This window comes from Phaenicophaeus curvirostris, chromosome 10 (assembly GCF_032191515.1).
Source record: "Phaenicophaeus curvirostris isolate KB17595 chromosome 10, BPBGC_Pcur_1.0, whole genome shotgun sequence".
Lineage (NCBI taxonomy): Eukaryota > Metazoa > Chordata > Aves > Cuculiformes > Cuculidae > Phaenicophaeus > Phaenicophaeus curvirostris.
The window spans coordinates 14,237,659-14,260,072 of NC_091401.1; the positions used below are offsets into that span (position 1 = coordinate 14,237,659).

The 22,414-nt window shown below is 43.2% G+C and overlaps 1 protein-coding gene across 1 annotated transcript in view; it reads right to left on the reverse strand.

Annotated features, from left to right (window-relative positions):
* Positions 1 to 21,148, reverse strand: part of PXYLP1 (2-phosphoxylose phosphatase 1) — a 59,636-nt gene extending 38,488 nt beyond the window's left edge. The window contains exons 1-2 of the mRNA XM_069864879.1: positions 21,030 to 21,148; positions 1,089 to 1,220 (exon numbers count right to left, since the gene is read on the reverse strand). Coding sequence (XP_069720980.1) covers positions 1,089 to 1,167 — 79 coding nt within the window. The 5' untranslated portion in view covers positions 1,168 to 1,220; positions 21,030 to 21,148. The remainder of the gene's footprint in view (positions 1 to 1,088; positions 1,221 to 21,029) is intronic.
* Between the last annotated feature and the right edge of the window lie 1,266 nt (positions 21,149 to 22,414).

Here is a 22,414-nt window from a genome sequence, read left to right on the forward strand (position 1 = left end):
TAAAGAGTCTAATGGGTAAAACAAGCTGCAATCAGACCCACTGGCATGCTGGAGGCTGAAAAAGCAGTTTGGAGCCAAAGGTCCCTTTATTGCATGCAGACAGATGAGTTTAAGCGCAGAAAAAAATAATAACAAACTAACAAAATTTCTTTCCCTCCCGTATGCCCTTTTTTCAGTTGTCTATCATTTGCAAAAGATGCATTCTAAATCTCAAGTAATCCTCTGGCTTTGGGGTGGACTTATGCAAAAAAAAACAAACCACAGACCAGAAGCACCACACTTAAATTAAAACATGATGCAAGACAACAACAACAAACATTATCCTATACTATGAATATGCATTTTTCATTGCCTTCTAACAGCAACTAATTACACTGGTGTTTATTAGTACATATTAGTTTTACACACAAATTTGCTTTACCTAGCAAATGTTATCCTTCATGAACCAACTGATAGACAGTCACATAGCACAATGCTCATTTGTCACCATTCAGCACCAGCTTCCTGCTCAGCTGTCAGTAAATGATGCCCTCTGGACTGACCTGTGATTAATTGATCTGAAGCACAACATCATTTATCTTTTCTTAAACAAACCGGCCACTTGTGATGAGCCAATTCAACTGTTTAAGTTTCCTGATGTGAGGGTACAAACAAGGAAAGTTACAGCACTCAACCCTCTCACAGCAGTCTTCTCAATCCTGTCTGGTGTGATGCAATGTAAAATAGGAATTGCAGCAGTTTTTTCTTAAATGAGTTTTGACTACTTTCATGGAAGAACTCAATCACATTCAATTACTCAGTTACACTACAAAATTAAGATTTTTTTTTTTTTCTGAGATAGCCTGATTTGGAAAGTTTCTAGGTTGTATAGATTCCTATATGGCACACAAAACTAATCAAAGCTAATTTTACTCTTATATTTACTTTCCTATTTTTTGTGGGAAAAAAAAAAAGCAAACAAAACCAAAAGCATCACAACAACAAATATTTCAATACAGAAACAATGCTTTAACACTATGTAAGCACGGCCACTTTTAAGCACGCCTATAGATCACTATGTACAGAAAACAAAAGGGAAGGACACTTACAGAACTGTAGACTGAGGCTCAGAAAGGCTAACAAGGCTGCCAAAGCCAGCAAGAACAAAAAACGGTTTCGTAAAAGCATTATTATTCGTTCTGCTTTCTCTTCATGGTTTCATCTTCCTATATCAGCAGTGCCTGCAAATAACAAAACATGGGCAAATATATTTCAGACATCAGCTGTAGCAAAGAAAATTCAAACATCCTTTTGACAAGGTGAAGTTACTTCTTGAAAGGCAAGCAGGAGGCAACGACAGTATCACTAACTTTTCACCCTAGTTATGAGATTAACTATAGTTCCACAAGACAGACTTTTTAAGTAAATAAAAAAAGGCCATTTGCCATAAAATGCAGTTTTCTCCTGCTAACATAAGGATATTGCTCATGTCATAACATGGTCAACTGTTCTTAAATAAGTCTCTCGCCTGTGTGCAAAACAAATCACAAGAATATGATTACATATGGCTTTCTAGAGCAATTGGATAAATCATCCCAGGAAACAAAACGATCCCATAACATGTTTAAAGGGTACACATGCACACTCTTTTACACAGGTTAAAAATTAGTTTCTCTAACTGGTAGTTCTTTTACTGACACAAAGTTCACACTTCTTATTTAAAAAAATAAGTAGTAAGAAAAATTACCAACACCACTATGCAGAGAATGGAAAAGTGTTTTGACTTGAGATGAATACCTGACATAATTCCATGTAACAATAGATTTAAACAGCTGTTTTGATTACTATCAGAATAGTATCTTTCAAATCAATATTATTTAATCAAACTACAAAACTCAAATAACTTGTTGCAAATGTTTGTTGGTTTTTTTTTTTCAAATAGGCAAAGAAACCCAACCCTCTTCTGAAAACGCCCAAACAAGAAGCATGCACCATTAATGAAGCACTCACTTTTCCCCGCAAAATGACATACCAAAGCACACAGAATTTGCTGAAGTGCCCTGCTTTCACAGATGCCCGGTTTCCACTGGAAAATTACTCTGTATAATAAATGATGGGGACCATTCTCACGCACACTTCTGTTTTTTTAAACAACCAGCTGCTCTTATGTGCAATAGATCCGTTTTCCTAGAGTTGACACCACGTTGCAGGAAATTGGTTAGTCTTAAAAGAAACGTTCTGAGATTCCCAGACCCTTTGAACTAAGCTGCTTCTGACAGCACATCCAAACATTGTCAAAAAAAAACCTCTCCCCCTCCACCACCACTGTTCCTTTTTGCCTCACCACTTACTCTCTCATAGAAAGAGATCTCCCTTGCTTCTTTCTTAATTTTGAGAATTTAAAGGCCTACAATTACATGTAACTGATAAGTAACTGTTTATCAAAACTCTTCTGCACTCCAAAAGCTAACCACAAGCCTGAGGGTGTTGGTTGACAGCCAACTGAACATGAGCCAGCAGTGTGCCCAGGTGGCCAAGAAGGTAAATGGCATCTTGGCTTGTATCAGAAACTGCATGACCAGCAGCTCCAGGGAAGTTATCCTGCCTCTGTACTCGGCACTGGTGAGACCACACCTCGAATACTGCGTTCATTTCTGGGCCCCTCACCACAAGGAGGATGTTGAGGCTCTGGAACGAGTCCAAAGAAGAGCAACAACGCTGATGAGGGGGCTGGAGAACAGGCCTTATGAGGAGCGGCTGAGAGAGCTGGGGTTGTTTAGCCTGGAGAAGAGGAGGCTGAGGGGAGGCTTTATTGCTCTCTACAACTACCTGAAAGGAGGTTGTGGAGAGGAGGGAGCTGGCCTCTTCTCCCAATTAACAGGGGACAGGACAAGAGGGAATGGCCTCAAGCTCCACCAGAGGAGGTTCAGGCTGGACATCAGGAAAGAATTTTTCACAGAAAGGGTCATTGGGCAGTGGCAGAGGCTGCCCGGGGAGGTGGTTGAGCCACCTTCCCTGGAGGTGTTTAAAGGACAAGTGGATGAGGTGCTGAGGGGCATGGTTTAGTAATTGATAGGAAAGGTTGGACTCGATGATCCATTGGGTCTTTTCCAACCTAGTGATTCTATGATTCTATGATTCATCTTAGCAAAATCTTAATCTCTGCCTCTGAGCATTGATAAACCCAGTAAAATCACAATCTCAGAATTCAGATTTTTTTTCTCCAATTTATTTTCTCATTAGTATTAAAAAACATCTCATGAATCACTGAATTTCCTATCTATGGTGGTTTGTCTCTTATGAAGAGTTGTCGGATCTATGATGTGGCCCACAGTAAATTCCATATTTCAAACCAATGGGACTCAGAGCATCTCTCTGGAATGAGGGCAGTGGGGCTTGCAGTAAGTGAAATGTGCTACACGTGCACATTTTGCAGGATTGAGGTCTTTCTATCTCATTTTACTTGGAAAGCTACCTCTACAGCTCTTGGAAACTGTTGAAAAATGGAAAGAACTGGAGATTCTGAGAAGTGAGAAACCGGAGCTATTACAATGTTCTTCCAAAATGCTAATAGCACCATAAATGGGATGTGCAAGCAGTCACAGAAACACAGTTTCAAGTAAAAATGGGGAGTAGAGACAGAAGAAATGATTTTAAAGGTCTCAGTTTCACAAAGTCATAGCTCATCCTGGAAGATCTCAATGAAAGGCATGCTGAAACTAAACTGAACCGAACCACTGAAACGAAACAGGGATTGGAAGGTAGAAGGATTAGTGTATACAAACCACTAGGAGAGACTAAAGCAGTTACACCAAACAGATGGGGGAACAGAAGGGGAACTACAAGAAAAAGCAAAATTAGACTTAGCAGGGAGTAGAAGGTAAAATCTATTGAAAGGCTCTCAGGAACAAGAGTCTACACTCATTAATCCTACTGCTGCACAAAAAAAAAATAGTTGCTACAAAAAAGGAAAAGTTACAAGACTGGAAAATAGGAGATCATGCACACCTCTTATTAGCAAAGAAAAAACTTAATTGCAAGAGCAGAAGTTTCAAAACATTTAGTATAAAATGTAATATTCAAGAAATTATAAAAAAGGTGGAAAGATTTTTATTTTAAATATCTCTTGTCATGTTAAAAACATTAAAAATTGATGTGTTCTAACTTCTAAAGGACAGAACAGGTCCTGTTGAGTAACTGTTAAATAAGAGACTACCAATACTATTTGTCACCAGCTCCGACTTGATATCAAGATGATGAGAACCATGAATTTATCTAAGAGTGAGTACTGAAGCCACTGCTCCTCCACGGTGCAGGAGGTTCTCCAGGGACAAGCAGCCCTTAACCAGCACATATTAATCAAAGACAGTATATAAGCACTGTGAGCACTGACTGAAGTGAGCATTTGTAAGCTAAAAAAGATAAAACTGAGCCTGGGGTGGGGGCAACAAAAACCTAACCAACCTTATCTCCCCTAAGAACTATTTCTACATGCACACGAATCAAAAACCAAACCACAGAGCAAGACACAGTTAGGGTCTTCTATATATTACCACATAGGAAGAGGCTGTAGTGTTGCAGAGCACCTGCTGCTAACGTGACATTTAGACAATATTCATCTTGATCTGTTTACTCTGTGCACAGGCCAGAGTGGAGGTCATGTCCCAGCCTTACCAACTCCACACTGTAGGCTCTCAGGACTCAAAGGTCAGCTCTATCAACAACCGACAACACCCAGGTATGGGCCTTGGTTCTTTACTTCAGAGATAAGTAATACTTACTTATTGCTTCTAAAGGTAAGTGAGCACCATAGCGCTGCAGGAGAGGTGGAACTCTGCACTGGGAGCAGCAGCGTTCTGGCAGCAGCCTCTGACGTGTGCCAGGAAAGCAGCAATGTATGCACATGCCTAAAAATAGGGGTTTTTGCTCAAGACCTAAACAGCCTCAACTTGTGCCGGGAGGGGGTTAGATTGGATATTAAGAAAAACATCTTCACTAAAAGTGTTGTCAAGCACTGAAACACGCTGCCCAGGGATGTGGTGGCATCACCATCCCTGGAGATGTTCAAAAAAACATGTACATGTGGCACTTTGGGATGTGGTTTAGTGGTGGACTTGGCACTGCTAAGGTGATGGTTTGACTTGATGATCTTAAAGGTTTTTTCCAATCTAAATTATTTGATGAATGCAAGACTGATTTGATAATGATGACCTACAAACCCCAAACTTATTTCAGCAACACTAATTAGAAGTGTGACGTATATAAGCTCTCCAGATCTTCTTAGTAGTCATTAATAGCGAATTCTTTATCAAAATGCAGATACATAGAAGGCTACTTCTGACTCACCTTTCTACGGCATACCTGCCTGCCCTCAGAATTTACCTTTTTCTTCTAAATGTGTTCAAAAAGTCTCTACTCATCAAAACACACAACTCACCAAAATGACTCACAGCACTTGGAGCACCTTATGCTCTTAACTAACCACCCAAGATGGTGCCAACACACGCTAGTGTGAGGTGCTAGGCTATCACACTCTCACACAGTGTAAAAACAATCTTAGAGTTGAAGGCTAAGCAGCAGCCTAGCCAAGCCTCTGCTAGGCACTTGGAAAAATCTGGTCAGGTCACATTGTCTGTTTTAGGTCATTTCACTGGAAAAGTTAGTAACTGCCTAGGAATGCCAGGAGAGCAGCATGCCTGCTAAGAGTCTGGGCTAAGCACATTGCTCCCAGCGGACCAGTTGGCATGTCTAACCTACTTTTTGTACAGCACGAGCTGGGTATTGCTTGCTGGTGCTCCACAAAGAACAGGCCCCCGTCATCTCCTCCTCCTGAGCAAAACAGAAAGAGGACATTTTTTGCAGGGTTGACTAGCTAAATTATTTCACTCAGCTGTTTTAAGTCAGGCCCTGAAAATAACTCGATAATGCATTAAAAGTGCAAGTGAGGTTAGACATGACACTAAACCACCACTGCCAAACTTCTGTGCCAGTGGACTGATACTGTTACATCCTCTAAATTACCCATATCCATTCAGAAGACAAACCCACTATTTAGCATGAATTGTAAGCACGTTATTACACTGAATCACCGTGACAGCTTAAATGAATTTTCTTGATCAAACTACCATGTCTCCATAAATAATCAAAAGTACTTTTCTAAGTCTGCCACAATAAAATTACTGTATTTATCTGATGTGGTACACCAAAATGACATTGTCTACTGAAATACAAGTGAGCAAAAAAGTGGTCTCAATGAAACAGCCAAGACAAATGGTGACTTGGCCCAAAAAGGAAGGTAGCATTAACTTTGTCACTAGCAAAGAGAGAACGAGGAATATTTTGCAGCAGGCTTATAGAGCCTAGGAGGGCGAGTAAAAACCCTACGGGCAGCGTAAGGTTGATGTGGAGTAACTACTCATAGATAGTTTTAGCAAAAGACACAGAAGAACACAGGGACCCACTTAGGAGTATGATGCCTCTACACTGTAGAAGAGCATTTTAATTTTAATTGCTTTTTGATGCATCTTTTATCTTTCATCTACATCTGCAGGCATATTTTCAGACAAAACCTGTTTTGAAGACATCTGAAATGAGGGTGACAGCTCATGATACAATTTTAATGAAGACTTCTGCCTTTACTTTCATTTTTGACTCATGATGCTCCATCAATTACTCTCCTGCCAGCTGGCAGCAGGCCACCAGGTAGTACATTTGTCATCCCCTAACACCCACAAGTCCAACATCAGACAGCTGAAGAACTCCATACTCTTGAAATGGAAACTGCAGAAAAACAGCTGTGTCAGCAAGAGTCAGGAGCCAAGCCTTCTCTTTGGTGCTTCAAAGGATTTCCTTTTTTAGTCCACGAATGAAAACTACCGGTTTGGATCTTGTGGTTATGACCAAATTGACCAGTGCTACAAAGATCTATGGCAAGCACAAGGACACAGAGGAAATGGGAACACTCAGCAGAACCAATTCTCTGGTTAGCATAACTGCTTAGTTACAGACGCTGGTAGCCATCACACTGAGGAAACGCTCACAAAACCCCTGCAGCAGACTGTAACATCAGCAGTTTGAACTGGACATAGGATTCCTACAGCACTGAGGTTGCCTTTTGCATAGCATCACAAAATAACAAAGCTAGTGTGTGTGATACCATTAGCTGTAATTCTTCCTTTTCCCATCAGAAACAACCAACCATTCAATTTCTTTAAAAAAGCATTTATGAGAAACAGGTCACATCACTTGGCATAAATACACTGCATTTCTAAAAAAGTGAAAGAGCTCATCATTGGAAAAATTAAATAAAACCTGTTCAGTAATGTTACTGATGCCAGCCCACCCCATGACTTAAGCTGGAAGTTGGCAACCACAGGTAACACGAAATTTGACTGAAAATATAAAGAGGTCAGTAGTCTCAGAAATAAAATGGAAGTGAAGATAAGGAAAGCCATGGTAAACTGAGGCAACACAGACCACTCCACAGTAACCATGCACAGAAACAGCAGGAAGCAGCGCATATCCAATAGTGCATAGCTACATTTGACATGTAAAAACTAGTAGCTACTTTAGAATAATTTAATTTTCAAATTACTTAATACTCCAGCAGCAAGTATCTGATAAAAAAAAAACCCAACAAACAACTAAGTTGCTAAAGTTTAATACATTTCAGTATTTCAAACATTACAATATCTACATGTAAATTTCTCTTTTCTCCTATTCCAAGTGTCTCCCTTATCCGGCTAATCCTAAAATCTTCATGCTGGCACAGCTGGTCATCTCAAGATGGGCAAAAGCTATTGAAAATGGCACAGCAGTATTGCCCAGTTTGTCAAAGCAACTTCTACAAGCTCCCGCTTCATTAGAGCTAAGAGATCAGAGATCTTAAACCAGTAAGATCATGCCCCTCTCCACAGCACTCATTATTTTCACTGTGCAGCAAATTTACTGATGGATTTAGCAAGTAAAAGTGAAGAGTTGGTCAGTGTTCAGGAGTGATGAAGGGACTATTTAGCCATACTGAAATGTGACCACACCTTGAAGATACGCTACTGTTCTCAAAATAAATAGTCCACTTGACTCTGAGCTTTTCAATCTCAAGGTGTGCAAGCATTGTGAACATTTTAAACGCCTCTTTCTCCTAACCAGCTGATCTAAGTAGGACTGTCACAAAGAGAACAGGGTGCCCAGAGAAGTCATGGATGCCCCATCCCTGGAAGTGTTCAAGGCCAGGCTGGATGGGGCTTTGAGCAACCTGATCCAGTGGGAGGTACTTCTGCTTATGGCAGGGAGGTTGGAACTGGATGGGTTTAAAGGCCCCTTCTGACCCAAACCATTCTATGATTCTATGGTTCTAAGTTTTTACACCACACATTCTGGGAAAGCAATCTTGAGCTTATAACTTTAGTTCCCACCCTTCAAAGGACAGTTTCCAGCATTTCCATTCTGTCATACTCGGATCGCCGCTATGAGTTGCCTTCTTGCAGATATCAGCACCTAACAGACACAAGCAGAGCAAGTTTTTACAGAGTTTAGGTTTGCATCTGATTTCTGTCAATCCAGGTCCTTTAGAACAGGTTTCTTCCACTTAAAACCTACAAGTCTATGAAATTCTTCAAAGTGGTCAGTAAGCACAGGCACGCAGATTTATCCATGTTCAAGTTATGCCTGGTGCATTAATGCTGTAGTTAAATAATGGAGCATTATAGCATTGCAACTACCCTGTATGAGTTTCCCAGCACTGGAAGTTGACTTATTTTGCAGCCAGGGATCTCCTGGTTTCTGGAATTTCCTTAGACTTACATCAGTTTTCTGATGGAACTATGCCTGTGTTTTCTTGAACAACAAAAAAAAAATTAAAAACTGTGGGAACTATTAAAGCATGAAAAGACCATTAAGTATTTCATTCTTTTCTCTTTTTCACACTTCCGGAGAACACCATTTAGATATATCAGCTCACCTCACCTGCACTCTGACCATGAACCACCACTTCTAAAACCAAGTGCTTCTGATAATTCAAACCTTATCAGTGACTTGTAAATACGTCCTTTCTATTCAGCAACATTTAAAAACTGTTTTCAGAACAAGCACAATCAATTCTGACAGGTAGTCACTGAAGGTTATTAGCACTGCAGTTATTTCTACATAATCAACAGTTCCTAGCACTAGTATTAAAAAAAAAAAATAGCAAATGCATGGAGTAACTTACAGATGAAGGAACCTATAGCACCAAAATATAAGGTACTGTAAACACATAATTCCTCCAGGACAATGCTATTGTTCAAGACCATTCGCTTCCTTCCCCACTCACTGCTATTCCCAAAATGACAAGTAGATACCAGAGAAGTTCTGAACAGCTGGAATTCAAATATAGTTATGTCCTGTAAATCCTTCCCTTAAAAATAAAGAAAGAAATTTAAACATTTTAAATATAGTCTCATTTCCCCCTCTTCCCAGAACACTTCCCCCCTTTACAGATTGAGCTTGGAGCCAGTTTGCTGCCTTGATGCCCAGGCACTAGCAACATCCTGAGAACAGAGGCACTTTTCCTCCTACCACTGTTATATTTATAAAGACCATCAAGTGTTCCCCTCGGCCACAACGCTGAGATGAGTGCCCCTGCCTGGAGGAATTTACAAGAGCCTAAATTAGCCCTGTCAGTGAACAGACAGGAAAAGCAGGATTAGCCATAGAAACTATTATGGAATGTTTATCACAACCTCTCTGTGGTCTCCTTTATGTTCTACTTTCTGCCAGATTTAGCTGTCTGTTTAGATCAGAGGACAAAGTGGCAGTCAGCATCAAAATTCACACTCATCAGCTCATGCATACTCTCTCTCTTGATTAGAACGGTAAGCCATTCTTGCTCACCAATGCTGTGTCCTATCACTCACTCGAGGGGGCTCAGAGATGAGAGAGTAATTGCTGCTGAATTTTACTCCAAATTAAAGAAACACACAGGTGAAGCTCCACATTGCAACCACAGGAACCTGTGAACTTCAGTCCTTCAGCAGAGATGTACATTTTTTCTAATATCCAATCTGAACCTCCTCTGGCACAACTTCAGGCCATTTCTCCTCATCCTATCACTTGTTACTTGGGAGAAGAGACCTAGAACTACCTCACTACAATTTCCTTTCAAGAAGCTGCAGAGAGTACTGAGGTCTCCCCTCAGCCTCCTCTTCTCCAGGCTAAACTGCTCTAGTTCCCTCAGCTGCTCCCAGAATCCCTGTACTCCAGACTCTTCATCAGCACCGCTCCCCTTCACCAGATGCGCTCTAGCCCCTCAGTGGCATTCCTGTAGTGAGGACCCCAAAATTGAACCCAACATTTGAGGTGCGACTTCGAAGATTCCCTCCCTGGTCCTGCTGGCCACACCAAGGCTGATTCAAGCCATGATGCTGTTGGCCTTCTTGGCCACCTGGGCACACTGCTGGCTTATGTTCAGCCCCTGTTCACTAGCACACATAGGTCCTTTTCCACCAGGCAGCTTTCCAGCCACTCTTCTCCAAGCCTGGAGCATTGCCTGGGGTTGTTGTGACCAAAGTGCAGAACGCAGCACTTGGCCTTGTTGAATTCCATACAGTTGACCTTGGCCCATCGATCCAGCCTGCCCAGGTCCCTCTGTAGAGTCTTCCTGTCCTCTAGTAGATCGACACACCAACCCAATATGGTGTCATCTGCAAAATGACTGAGGGAGCACTCAATCCCTTCATCCACATCATTGATAAAGATATTAAATCAGACTGGCCCCAACACTGAGACCTGGGGAACACCTCTAGTGACCCAACACCTACACACTATTTAAGTTTGTATTGATGTCACTGCTTGCAAGCACTAAATACAACCCAAGTTTTTATTTTGCTACTGCTGGTTGCATTCATAGGATGTGTCCAGGGATGGAATGGCAACAGATGCTGCAATGCCACACAAACACAGAATCATTTAGGTTGGAAAAGACCTTTAAGGTCAAGTCCAATTGTAAACCTTACACTGCCAAGTCCACCACTAAACCATATTCTTAAGTGCCATATCTCCACATCTTTTAAATATCTTGTTTCTAAACAATACGCTGTCAAGCAAGCCACCAAAACATAAGAATTGAAACATGCTACAGCAAATTTCCATTGGGTTTTCCCCCTTCAGAGTTTACAGAGATCAGGTACTAAGCCCAAATACACCCTCACTACAACTCCCGTTACAATCAACTTTTAAGTTGTTATGGATGTATAATGAATTTCTACAAATGTGAGAGCAAACCATGGACCTTCATACTCCCTTGGCTTTCACACCTCTGCATTTACAACAGAAACAAAAATCTAAACTCATCATACAGGACTTGTCACCTTTTCTAACTATGAACACATATTAAAGATTTGTTACACACCTAAGTAAATGAATGAACATAAAGCCTACTAAATACCAGGGGAAAAGCATCACTGAAAGCTGATTTAGGTCATCGTCTTCTGGAGCAAACAAAAAAAAACTGGAAACTGGAGTATTTTGAATAAATATTTTTGTTTTCTCTCCAACAATACAAAGAAACTGCATGTAAATATAAAACTTTGCATTTTCTAGGTCACACACTAGTCTAGTCTGCCTTTGATCACTGCTTTCAGGCCAAGGTTTATGCAGAAACATATTGGCTGCAAACTGATTCTCTACTATAGATAAAAGAATTTAGGACAGGTCTTCACTCCTCACTAAGATAAGAGGAAAAGCCGCATGAAAGTCCTACCACCCGTAGCACTGAAAATAAGCACAAGCTGCTGTCACATGCAGTTTTGTGACATTTCAAACAATCAAAGTTTGTCTGACTGTTCCCTTCCCAAGACTTTCCCCCAACTCAGCCTCACATGACTATACATTTTAAACTACACCTGCTCCAAACTGGCTCAAACAAATCTAAAGACTAAAAAAAAAAGTCTCCACTCTAAGGAAACTACAAATATTAGATGTGAAGACTGAGAAAGACCACTTCGTTCAAGATGAAGAAACTTGCAGGTCTACCACTGCTGCAAGGTCTCTCAGAGAGAGAACACAGAACAGTTTGTGTTGGAAAGGACCATAAAGCCCATCCAGTTCCAACACCCTGCCATGGGCCGGGACACCTTCCACTAGGTCAGAAAGTCTCATTCAAGCTGGCCTTGAACACCACACCTACAAGGAGAAGGTGCTTTAACTTTGGTTTCTCCAGGTCCATATAATCCCTTAGGTCAAGAGATTGTTCCATTCAGACCAACTCCTCAGTAAGTGTTTTAATCTGGCCTTGACTACCTCTTTTCGATGGAAATAAGGATGGTGTCCTGCAGCTGTACACATTACTCTGCAGAAATCTGAGAAAAGTTGAAGTCAGTAGCAATCCACCAGCTCAGAACGTCACATTGGAGGCCCTCCAGAAATAAAACTGCAATAACAAGGAAAATCTGTCAGAAGACCAACTCTGTGCCATCCACTTCAAGAATGTCACCATATTCCTACTCTTTTCCTACACAATGCCAGGTCATACACATATCTGAAGTGCATGGAAAGTAAAAAAAAAAAAAAAACACAATAACAAAGGAAGCGCTTTTACTTCCGTAAAGGAAACTGAGCAACTCTTTTTGAACATTATTACGAAACTTGAAAGAAGCCTTATGATTTTGATGGCTCCAGGCCAGAACTGAATCTTAATTGGCAGCCAAACCATTCCAGAACATAGTCAATTAAATAATTCTTAAAAAACAACACCAGAATGTAATTATTTTAAACTCACAATTTTAAAATGCTATATCATATGCCTATAACTGTATGAGCACAGATCCTAATCACACACGGATCCCAGCCAGTGGCTGATCAGGTAATACCACAGCTCCAAAAAGTACGTAAAGGCAAAGCATTTAGCATGTTTGAACTGTTGTTAGTTAAGCTTTTATTCTTTACAGTTTTAAATTTTTTAACAACTCCCTCTCCTCCTGACACACTCCCCTCTGCATGAGATTCTAACACAGACCTTGGAACGTGCCTCTGAACAGGAACCTGCCTCGCTCTGCTCCAGTGTCAGGGGTTCTACTCAGCTGCAAATACCTTCTTCTGGCACTGACTCTGAAAACAAACATGGCAGGAATGCACTCAAAGTTAATGCTGATCAACCAGTGAAGTCAAACTGAATAAACATTTCAGTGAAGAAATGCAGGGAACTGTTTATCCTCCCACAACAGGTCCAATTAATCCTCTCCAACATCTGAGATGATGTTAGTATGAAGGACAATATTTTCCTACATGTCTGCCCTTCCAGATGGACTTGAGAAGAGGATCCGAGCTCCCAAATCTGCTGCTTTCAGTTGCAGGTCTTTTACTAGGTCTGTTTATAACCTGCCTGCACACACATACATTCTAATTCCAAAAGCTCACACACACACAGTTCTCAGGACTTCACCCAGTCAGGTTGCTTTGCTCACAGTATTCAAATTGAATGGAGTTGGGGAGATTCTAGTCAAGTCGCAAGAGCCTTCTGACTTAATTACTCCAAGCTCTCGCCTTCCCATCTTGTATCTCCTCTTCAGCTGCTCCTTTACCTCTCACCCTGTGGAAAACTGCTAGAACCTTAATCCACTAAGTTCCCTGGTAGCTTGCACAGGACCCCACAGGTAACCATTAGCTGGCCACACCTTCCGCTTACCCTGAAAACACAGCATTTTACATCTGGGGATCCTGCAGCTACTGAGAGCCTTCCACAGAGTAAAACAATTATGCCAAATGATCTCCATTATACAAGTGAAAAATGGCAGCAAAACAATCTTATGTCAGAAGTGTTTTTTCAAGACAGATAGAAGGGTTGATATTTATTTCATTATCAATTATACTCCTATTCTACCCTTGTTCTCCATCTATATCCAACTATATCCTGGTCTGCATCCAAAGAAGTGCGAGCAGCAGGGCAAGGGAGGTGATTCTTCCACTCATGAGACCCTACCTGGAGTCCTCCATTCAGTTCTGGAATCCTCAGCATAGAAGAAGATAGATCTGTTGGAACGAGTTTGGAAAAGGCCACAGACATGATCCAAGGGGTGGAGAACCTTCTACACAAGAGCACGATGAAAGTGTTGGGGTTGTTCAGCCTGGAGAAGAGAAGGCTCCAGGGAGACCTTAGAGCAGCTTCCAGTACTGAAAGGGGCCTCCAGGAAAGACAGGGAGGGGCTCTTGATCAGTGAGTGCAGGGATAGGACAAGGAGGAATAATTTTAAGCTGAAGGAGGGGAGATACAGATTAGATATTAGGAAGAAATTTTTTCCAGTGAGGGTGGTGAGGCACTGGCACAGACTTCCCAGAGAACTCATGGCTGCTTCATCTCTGGAGGTGTTCAAGGCCAGGTTGGATGAGGCATTGAGCAACCTGATCTAGTGGGAGGTGTCTCTGCCTACAGAAGGGGGCTTGGAACTGCATGATCTTTAAGGCCCTTTCCAGCTCAAACTATTCCATGGTTTTGACCCTCATCCCAAAAAATATTTTCTCCTGACTATGGCCCTGCCATGAGATCTGCTCCACCCTTCACCATATTCCAGGTCACCCAACACTTCCATATTCAAACACAGGGATTCAAAATTACAAGGTTGATACTGTTTCCTGTCTTCCAAACATAAAACTTGTGTTCCTCTCCGCAGGTTATCCTATTACCCATTGCAGCAGCGACAGCTGGCAGCTCATACTGGAGAGGAAAAAAACCCCAACTAAATAGACCTTATTCAGCAATTTTGTCACCCTCCTACAATCTAACCCCAGCGTAGTGATTACACAGATGCATTAGTAGACAATCAGCATTTTCTGCTGCCCTTTCTTCCCCTAATACTTCATTCAACTACCAGCTTGCCTGGGTGCTCGGCAGCTGAACAGAGAATAACACAGACAACACACTGGGAAAAATGACGGGCTGCCGGCAAAAGGGCATGCCTGTTTTTCTCTTCATCCTCATGGCAGCAGCACAAGCTGACCTCTAGAAACATGCCACAATACAACCCAAACAAAAAAGTGCAAGCAGGTGAGTTTTTTCTTCAAAGGGAAAGATATCAATATGTTTGGGTAAACAGTGCTGGCATTAAACACAATTTCATGGCATTTCATTGGAAAGGTTTTGTTGCTCAGTTCCAGAAAGTTTCCACCATTTATTGGCCCAACAGAAGCTCTTCATGAAGGTAGGCAAAAGTCTTCAGAGTCTGAAACGTAAGCTTGTGTTCAGACTTCTAATTCAGAGGCAACCAGTAAACCAACATCAGCTGAACAAAGCACAAAAAACAAGGCAAAGTGCAATATCCAGTGTCAGCATGGCTTTGTCCTTTAAAATAAACATTCACAACAGAGTACACCAGGTATTCCAGGGCCTCCCTTTTTTTGCAGAATTCATCATAGAAAGCATTGAGACAAAGTTATGGGGTTTATTTTTTGTATTTTCAAAAGGGATGGCATGACTGTGTGACAGCTTTCCAGAGGAAAGCGACCTCGTTCTTTGTAGACAAGAAAATTTAAACTGGCTATAGAATCTATGGGTGAAACAGCTGGCAAACAGTGATGAGCATTTCCAAAAAGCATTTCTGAACAATGACTTTACTGTTTAGCATGAACAAGTAACCCTAATTATTTCAGCTTCCCAAAATCAGTTAATTTTAGGTCAGCTAACTAGCTTTCCAATGTCAAGTTTACCTCTCTAATCATTACCAAAAAGGCTGTCAATCCTCCCCTGAATCCTCTGCCTGTCATCAGAACCACTTAGAGCAACAGCACACAATCACCAACCACCTAACTAGTCCTCCCAGCAAATGTTCCTCTTCCATTATCATCTTACACAAGGAAATAATGCTCTTTTTTGCTCCTTAGGATGAACCATTATACTTACGACTCAGACATTATCTGAACACAGCAAGATGACATCTTATTTTTTTAGAAGAGCCATAAACACAGATTCGCAAACTACACCTTCCCACTCTATTTCTCTGCTGAACAAGCTGCCTTACCCAGTTGTAATCAGAGATCACCTAATGCTTTCAGAAAAACAAGAATATAAATTTTCAGTTCTAACCTAAACATGCCACAAAACAAGCCACATGGGCAAAGCTCACGTGCTCCTGCATAGGCACACATCAAGACTGGATGGAAGCGTGGATCTGATGGAGGGTAGGGAGGCTCTGCAAAGGGATCTGAACAGCCTGGACCACTGGGCAGAGTCAAATGGCATGAGGTTTAACAAGGCCAAGTGCCGAGTCCTGCACTTGGGGCACAACAACCCTATGCACTGCTACAGACTAGGAGACGTCTGGCTAGAAGGCTGCCTGGAGGAGAGGGACCTAGGGGTGTTGGTTGACAGCCAACTGAACATGAGCCAGCAGTGGCCCAGGTGGCCAAGAAGGCCAATGGCATCTTGGCTTGTGTCAGAAACTGCATGACCAGGGAGGTTATTTGCCCTCTGTACTCGGCCCTGGTGAGACCACATCTCAAATACTGTGTTCATTTCTGGGCCCCTCACCACAAGAAGGATGTTGAGGCTCTGGAACGAGTCCAGAGAAGAGCAACAACGCTGATGAGGGGGCTGGAGAACAGGCCTTACGAGAAGTGGCTGAGAGAGCTGGGGTTGTTCAGCCTGGAGAAGAGGAGGCTGAGGGGAGACCTCATTGCTCTCTATAACTACCTGAAAGGAGGTTGTAGAGAGGAGGGTGCTGGCCTCTTCTCCCAAGTGACAGGGGACAGGACAAGAGGGAATGGCCTCAAACTCCGCCAGGGGAGGTTTAGGCTGGACATTAGGAAAAAATTTTTCACGAAAAGGGTCATTGGGCAGTGGCAGAGGCTGCCCGGGGAGGTGGTTGAGTCATCTTCCCTGGAGGTGTTTAAGGGATGGGTGGACAAGGCGCTGAGGGGCATGGTTTAGTGATTGATAGGAATGGTTGGACTCGATGATCCGTTGGGTCTTTTCCAACCTGGTGATTCTATGATAAGACTCATGTATCCCATGCTGCAATTCTGAGACAACACAATTTCCAAACACTGCTGCCCTAAATGGTTTGCAAAACCAAATGCTTGCTTAAGGGGACTCCATTTGGCTGTCAGTGAAGTGCAGCCTGACTTTAACAGAACATGAAGCACATCACAGTCTGCATGACATTTCTAGTACTGTTCCAGAAAGCTACTACATAAACCTTCAGTCATCATCATCATCCTATATGTAGCTTCATGATCAACTGTTACCATTTCTATTTCTGTGTAATGTATACCATATACAGCCCTACATTCATTACAGAAAACATTCTGGAAAGCATTTAAAAAAAAAATAAAATAAAGAGGTTTTTTAACGCACAATCTTTTTAACAGTACTGCAATTGCAGTAAAATTACCACAACACTCAAACCCGTGCAAGTGGAGAATTTGTATGAAATACACATTTAAAGTCTCCTGCCAGAGATTTGGCACTTCTTTCCTTTTTGCTATACGATTTAGGTTTGCATTTTTACAGCCTTCTGCATGTGAATCAATAGGTACCTCACTCACCAACCACCTCATCCAGCCAGTCAAGATTAAAGGCTATGTTCCAACACTTCCCAAATGCAACACACTGCTTGAAGAGTTTTGACCCGAAACACCTAGTTGCCCAATATTTGGACCACTGAGGTTCTTTTTCTCAGCAAATCCTTCCTTATCAGAAGCTGCAATCTAGCAGTGTGTGTGGGTGGTGGCCAAGTGCTTGCCAGCACAGCTGAGATACCCTGTTGTCTTTTCTTGTATCTTATCAGTAAACACCTCTTGCATCTCCCAATGACTCCCAAGACCTTCCTGTGCTACCTACCACAAACTCCATCTTCTTTATTCCTCTCATACTTTCTTTACCAAATGATTCCTTTAACATCTCAACTGCTGTGTGTTTTGTGTGCGCTTCCCAATATTCCTCAAGAGGCCACTTTCATCATTTTGATAGAGGCACATGCTCACAAACATACATCAAATATATCATAAAGCATATGTTAGCATACATTTGATGTATGTTTGTGAGCAACATCCATTTCATAGTGGGGTTTTTTGTATATTAATTGCCAATATTTTTTTAATTCATTAGAATAAAAACACTGGGGAGAAGGAGGCAATATGTGACCAAAACTGACCATAAATCCAGATAAAAGCCACACTTAGAATCACATGAACTCATCGTTCATCTTTTTGGCAATATTATGCAGACACACTTAAGATACGAGTCTTTTATAACTATAAATAAATAGATTTTTTTAATTATCTGCAACTTGAGCAGAAAAACTCAATCGAAATCTCATTTCAAAGGTCTCTTAAGAGATGATGAAAATGAACAAAGACCTACATAAAAAGACCTCACAGGACACTGAAGGTTTCTTTCGTCTAAGGAGGTTATAATGGAAGATCAGTAGGTAAAAATATACACTCCCCCGTAAAACTACTAGAGAAAGCAAACTGCATGGGGGACATACTTTTACACACTCTGAGGCACCACTTTTTCTATGTGCTTATTCCAATACACCTGCTTTTTAAACTAAGAAGAAGTCCCAAACAGGAAAGAAGGCTGCTAGAGGAAAGCAAGTTCACAACGATGGAACCAAAATGAGATAACCAAGTGCTGCAGTATCACCAGAGGCATCCCTCTGCCTTGGGACACAGGTACAGCTCGCTTCAGTTCCACCAGCACAGTTTCATAGATCTGCTGTTGTCAGACCATCACACGAGACTTTGTTGTTCCTCACCCACTTCTCTTTCCCTGCAGAACTGGGAGCTCGTTCAGTAGGTATTGAATCCTACTAATGTTTCAGCGCTACTGAGTTTACATAAAATATTTAAGAGACTACAATTAAATGCCATTAGAGAGAGAAGCATATGTGTTTTAACCATGTGCACTACTTTTAGTTACCTTTTTGAGAAGATTAAAATTAAGCAGCTTTCGCTTTTCATCCCATTTGCACCCTCCCACTAAAAATCCTGCTGCAGTTAATCCTCCTTCTACAGACGTCAAAACAGGGCAGAAGTATTACAGCTACTTACTGCCAAAACGTGTTGCCTTAATATCCCATTACTATTGTAATACTGGCACAATAACTTATTATATGTGACAGCTTTTGCAGTTAGTCAAGGATAGAGGCACTTACTTGGTAGTTTTTTCATCCATGTGAAACTATATATGTAAAAATTGTAGAAGAGAAAATTTAAGCTCTGAACTAGCAGCTCATCTCAGACTTAACACCAGACAACGTAAAAGGCTTACAAGGTCATCGCACATGCTCTTCCCACCCTGTCACTTCCATTGCCCCAACCTTTATGCAAAGGGATCTGCTCAGAAATTCAGGTTACAGTATTTAACTAAACGTTGTTTAATCATATAAGGTTGGAACAGAACTCTTAAGATCATCCAGTCCAACAGTCAGCACAACCCCACCATGCCTACTAAGCCATGTCCTGAAGTGGCATGTCCACATGTTCTTTGAACACCTCCAAGGATGGAGATCCCACCACTTCCCTGGGCAGCCTGTTTCAATACTTTACCACTCTTTCAATAAAGAAATTTTTCTTAATATCCAATCTAAACCTCCCCTGGCACAACTTGAAGCCATTTCCTCTCATCCTATTGTTACCTGGGAGAAGTGACCAGCATCCACTTCACCACAAACTCCTTTCAGGGAGGTTGCCCCTCCCAGCATCTTAAACAAAACTTGCACAGATATTCAACTTCATTTTTTATTTCTCAAGAAGAACACTCTACATGAAGGCCAATGTGGTCCCCATGTCAGAAAAAAATTCCAATGGGAAATCCACACTTGTCAAAAGGTTTTGGATTAGTCTCCAGACACCTGCAGCACAGAAATACATTACGCCTGCTTCAGACTCCAAAAATATTTACATTGCAGTGTTTACAGTGAAAGAGACTGCTCTCAGATGCACAAAAGCCAACTGGCATCAAAAGGAGATTAATCCACTCTACTCAGCACTTGCCAGGCCACACCTAGAGTGCCACGTCCAGTTTTGGTCCCCATTGTACAAAAAAGATGAGGCCAGGCTGGAGAGGGTCCAGAGAAGGACCATTAAGATGATCAGAGGACCAGGAAACCTACCATATGAAGTAAGGTTCAGAGAACCGTGTTTGTTCGGGCTTGAGAGAAGAGAGCTTAGGGAAGACTTCATCACCATGTACCAGTACCAAGAGGATGAAGAGTCCGTTTTTAGGAGGAGCCACATGGAAAAAAACAAGGGGCACTTAAGGCTCAGCCTGAAGGGTGCTGGGCCATTGAGACCTCACCTGGAGTATTGCATCCAGTTCTAGAATCCCCAACAAAAGAAGGATATGGAACTGTTGGAACAGGTCCAGACAAGGGCTACGAAAATGATCCGAGGGCTGGAGCACCTCTGCTATGACAGGCTGAGAGAGCTGAGATTATTCAGCCTGGAGGAAAGAAGGCTCCGAGAAGACCTTAAAGCACCTTCCAGCGCCTGAAGGGGCTGCAGGAAAGCTGAGGAAGGACTTTTTACGAGGGCGTGGAGTGACAGGACGAGGCAGAACGGCTTTACATTGGGAGGGGAAAGATTTAGATTAGATGTTAGGACGAAATTCTTCACACTGAGGGTGGTGAGGCGCTGGCACAGGTTGCCCAGAGCAGTGGCGGCTACTCAGTCCCTGGAAGTGTCCAAAGCCAGTTTGGACGGGGCTCGGAGCAACCACATGCAGGGGAAGGCGTCTCCGTCCATGGCAGGGGGTGGACCTGGACGGGCTTTGGGGCCCCTTCCAACCCGAACCGTTCTATGACTGAGTAGCCCTCCCACTCGCCTTCCCTGCCGGGCGGGGGGCTCCGGACCCTTCCCGCTCGCCCAGCCTCGCGCCGCCGGAGCCTCCGGACCCTTCCCCGCTCCCGGCTGCTCCCGCTCGCCCAGCGCGGAGCGGGCAGAGCACCGCACCCCGCCCGCCGCCCCAGGGCTGCCCGGAGCGGGTGGGAGGCGCTGGACCCTTCCCGGCTCTCGCCGCCGAGCGCTTAACCGGGGCGGAGCGGCCCCGCGGCGCGCCCCGGCCCGCCGCCGCCGCTTACCTGCCCTGCCGCGCCGCTCCTGGGGCCGGCACTGAGCCGCCCCCGCCGCCACGCCACGCCACTGCCCTGCTGCGCCCGGCACCGCCCCCGCGCGCCCCACGGCGCCCCCTGCCGCCCGCAACGAGGGGGGACGGGGGCGGAACTGCCGACAGTCCCGCCTCGCTGCCCCGGGCGGAGCCGCCCCAGCTCCCCGCTGCCCGCACGGAGCTGTCCCCGCCCCTGCAGCCTTGTTTTCCGACTTCCTGCTGCTTCTGTCCCTGGAAGAGGTGGCCATCAGTTCGGAGAAACGTGTAATTGTTGCGGTTGCAAAAGACCTCAAAGATCATTCAGACAAACCGTCAACCCAAGCCCACCGTGCTTGTAAAGCGTGTCCTGAAGTGCTGTGTCTACTTTGAACCCCTCCAGTGATGGAGACTCCATTACTGCCCTGTGCAGCAGGTTCTAATGCTTCACCACTCATTCAGTAAAGAATATTTTCCTTTATATATCCAATCTAAACATCCCCTTGCACAGCTTGAGGCCATTTCCTCTCGTCCTCTCCCTTGCCACTTGGGAGAAGAGCCCAGCACCCACCTCACTACAGCTTCCCTTCAGAGAGCTGCAAAGAGCTATGAGGTCTCCCCTCAGCCTCCTCTTCAAAGCCTCATCCAACCTGGCCTTGAACACCTCTAGGGATGGGACAACCACAACTTCTCTGGAGAACCCATGCCGGTGTCTTACCACCCTCACAGGAAGACATTTCTTCCTAAGATAGGATCTAAATCTCCCCTCTTTCAGCTTGAAATCATTCCACGCTGTCTCATCCCTGCACTCCCTGATACAGAGCCCTCTCCATCGTTCCCTTCCCACACCCATGTGGGCATGTCTGTGCAGGACCCTTACAAAGACTGGGTGATCATAGTAGAAGCACCAACACCAAACAAGTTGGCACCAGCGTTTATGACAAATGGCTGTAAGGGATTTTTGTTGCAGTCACCTCAAAGAGCATGTGAGGTTCACATACTCCTCCTGTTCTACTTTCAACCCTGGATATTTATGTCGGTTTCTAACTGGGCCGTCACTCTGCTCTGCCAGCCAAGCTACTTATCTGTGTGGCCTCTACTCTTAGACCATGGTGACCAGTGGTCATTGCCCCGTGAACAGCAGAACAGAGCCAAATTTTCTTTCTTTGATATTGCAATCCACATACCTGGCACATTTTTCTAGTTAGAGTAGCACTTTTGCCTGACTGATATCGTGTCACCTGGAAACATTCTAAGGTTCTCCATCTTTCCATTTGGGGTAAGGAGGAGGAATTAATGTAGTTGTAACCAGCAGTGGTGTGGGAAGCAGTTGTCCAGCTGCAGGTGAGAAGGCTGGAAACTTTACCAACTACTGTTCTTGAA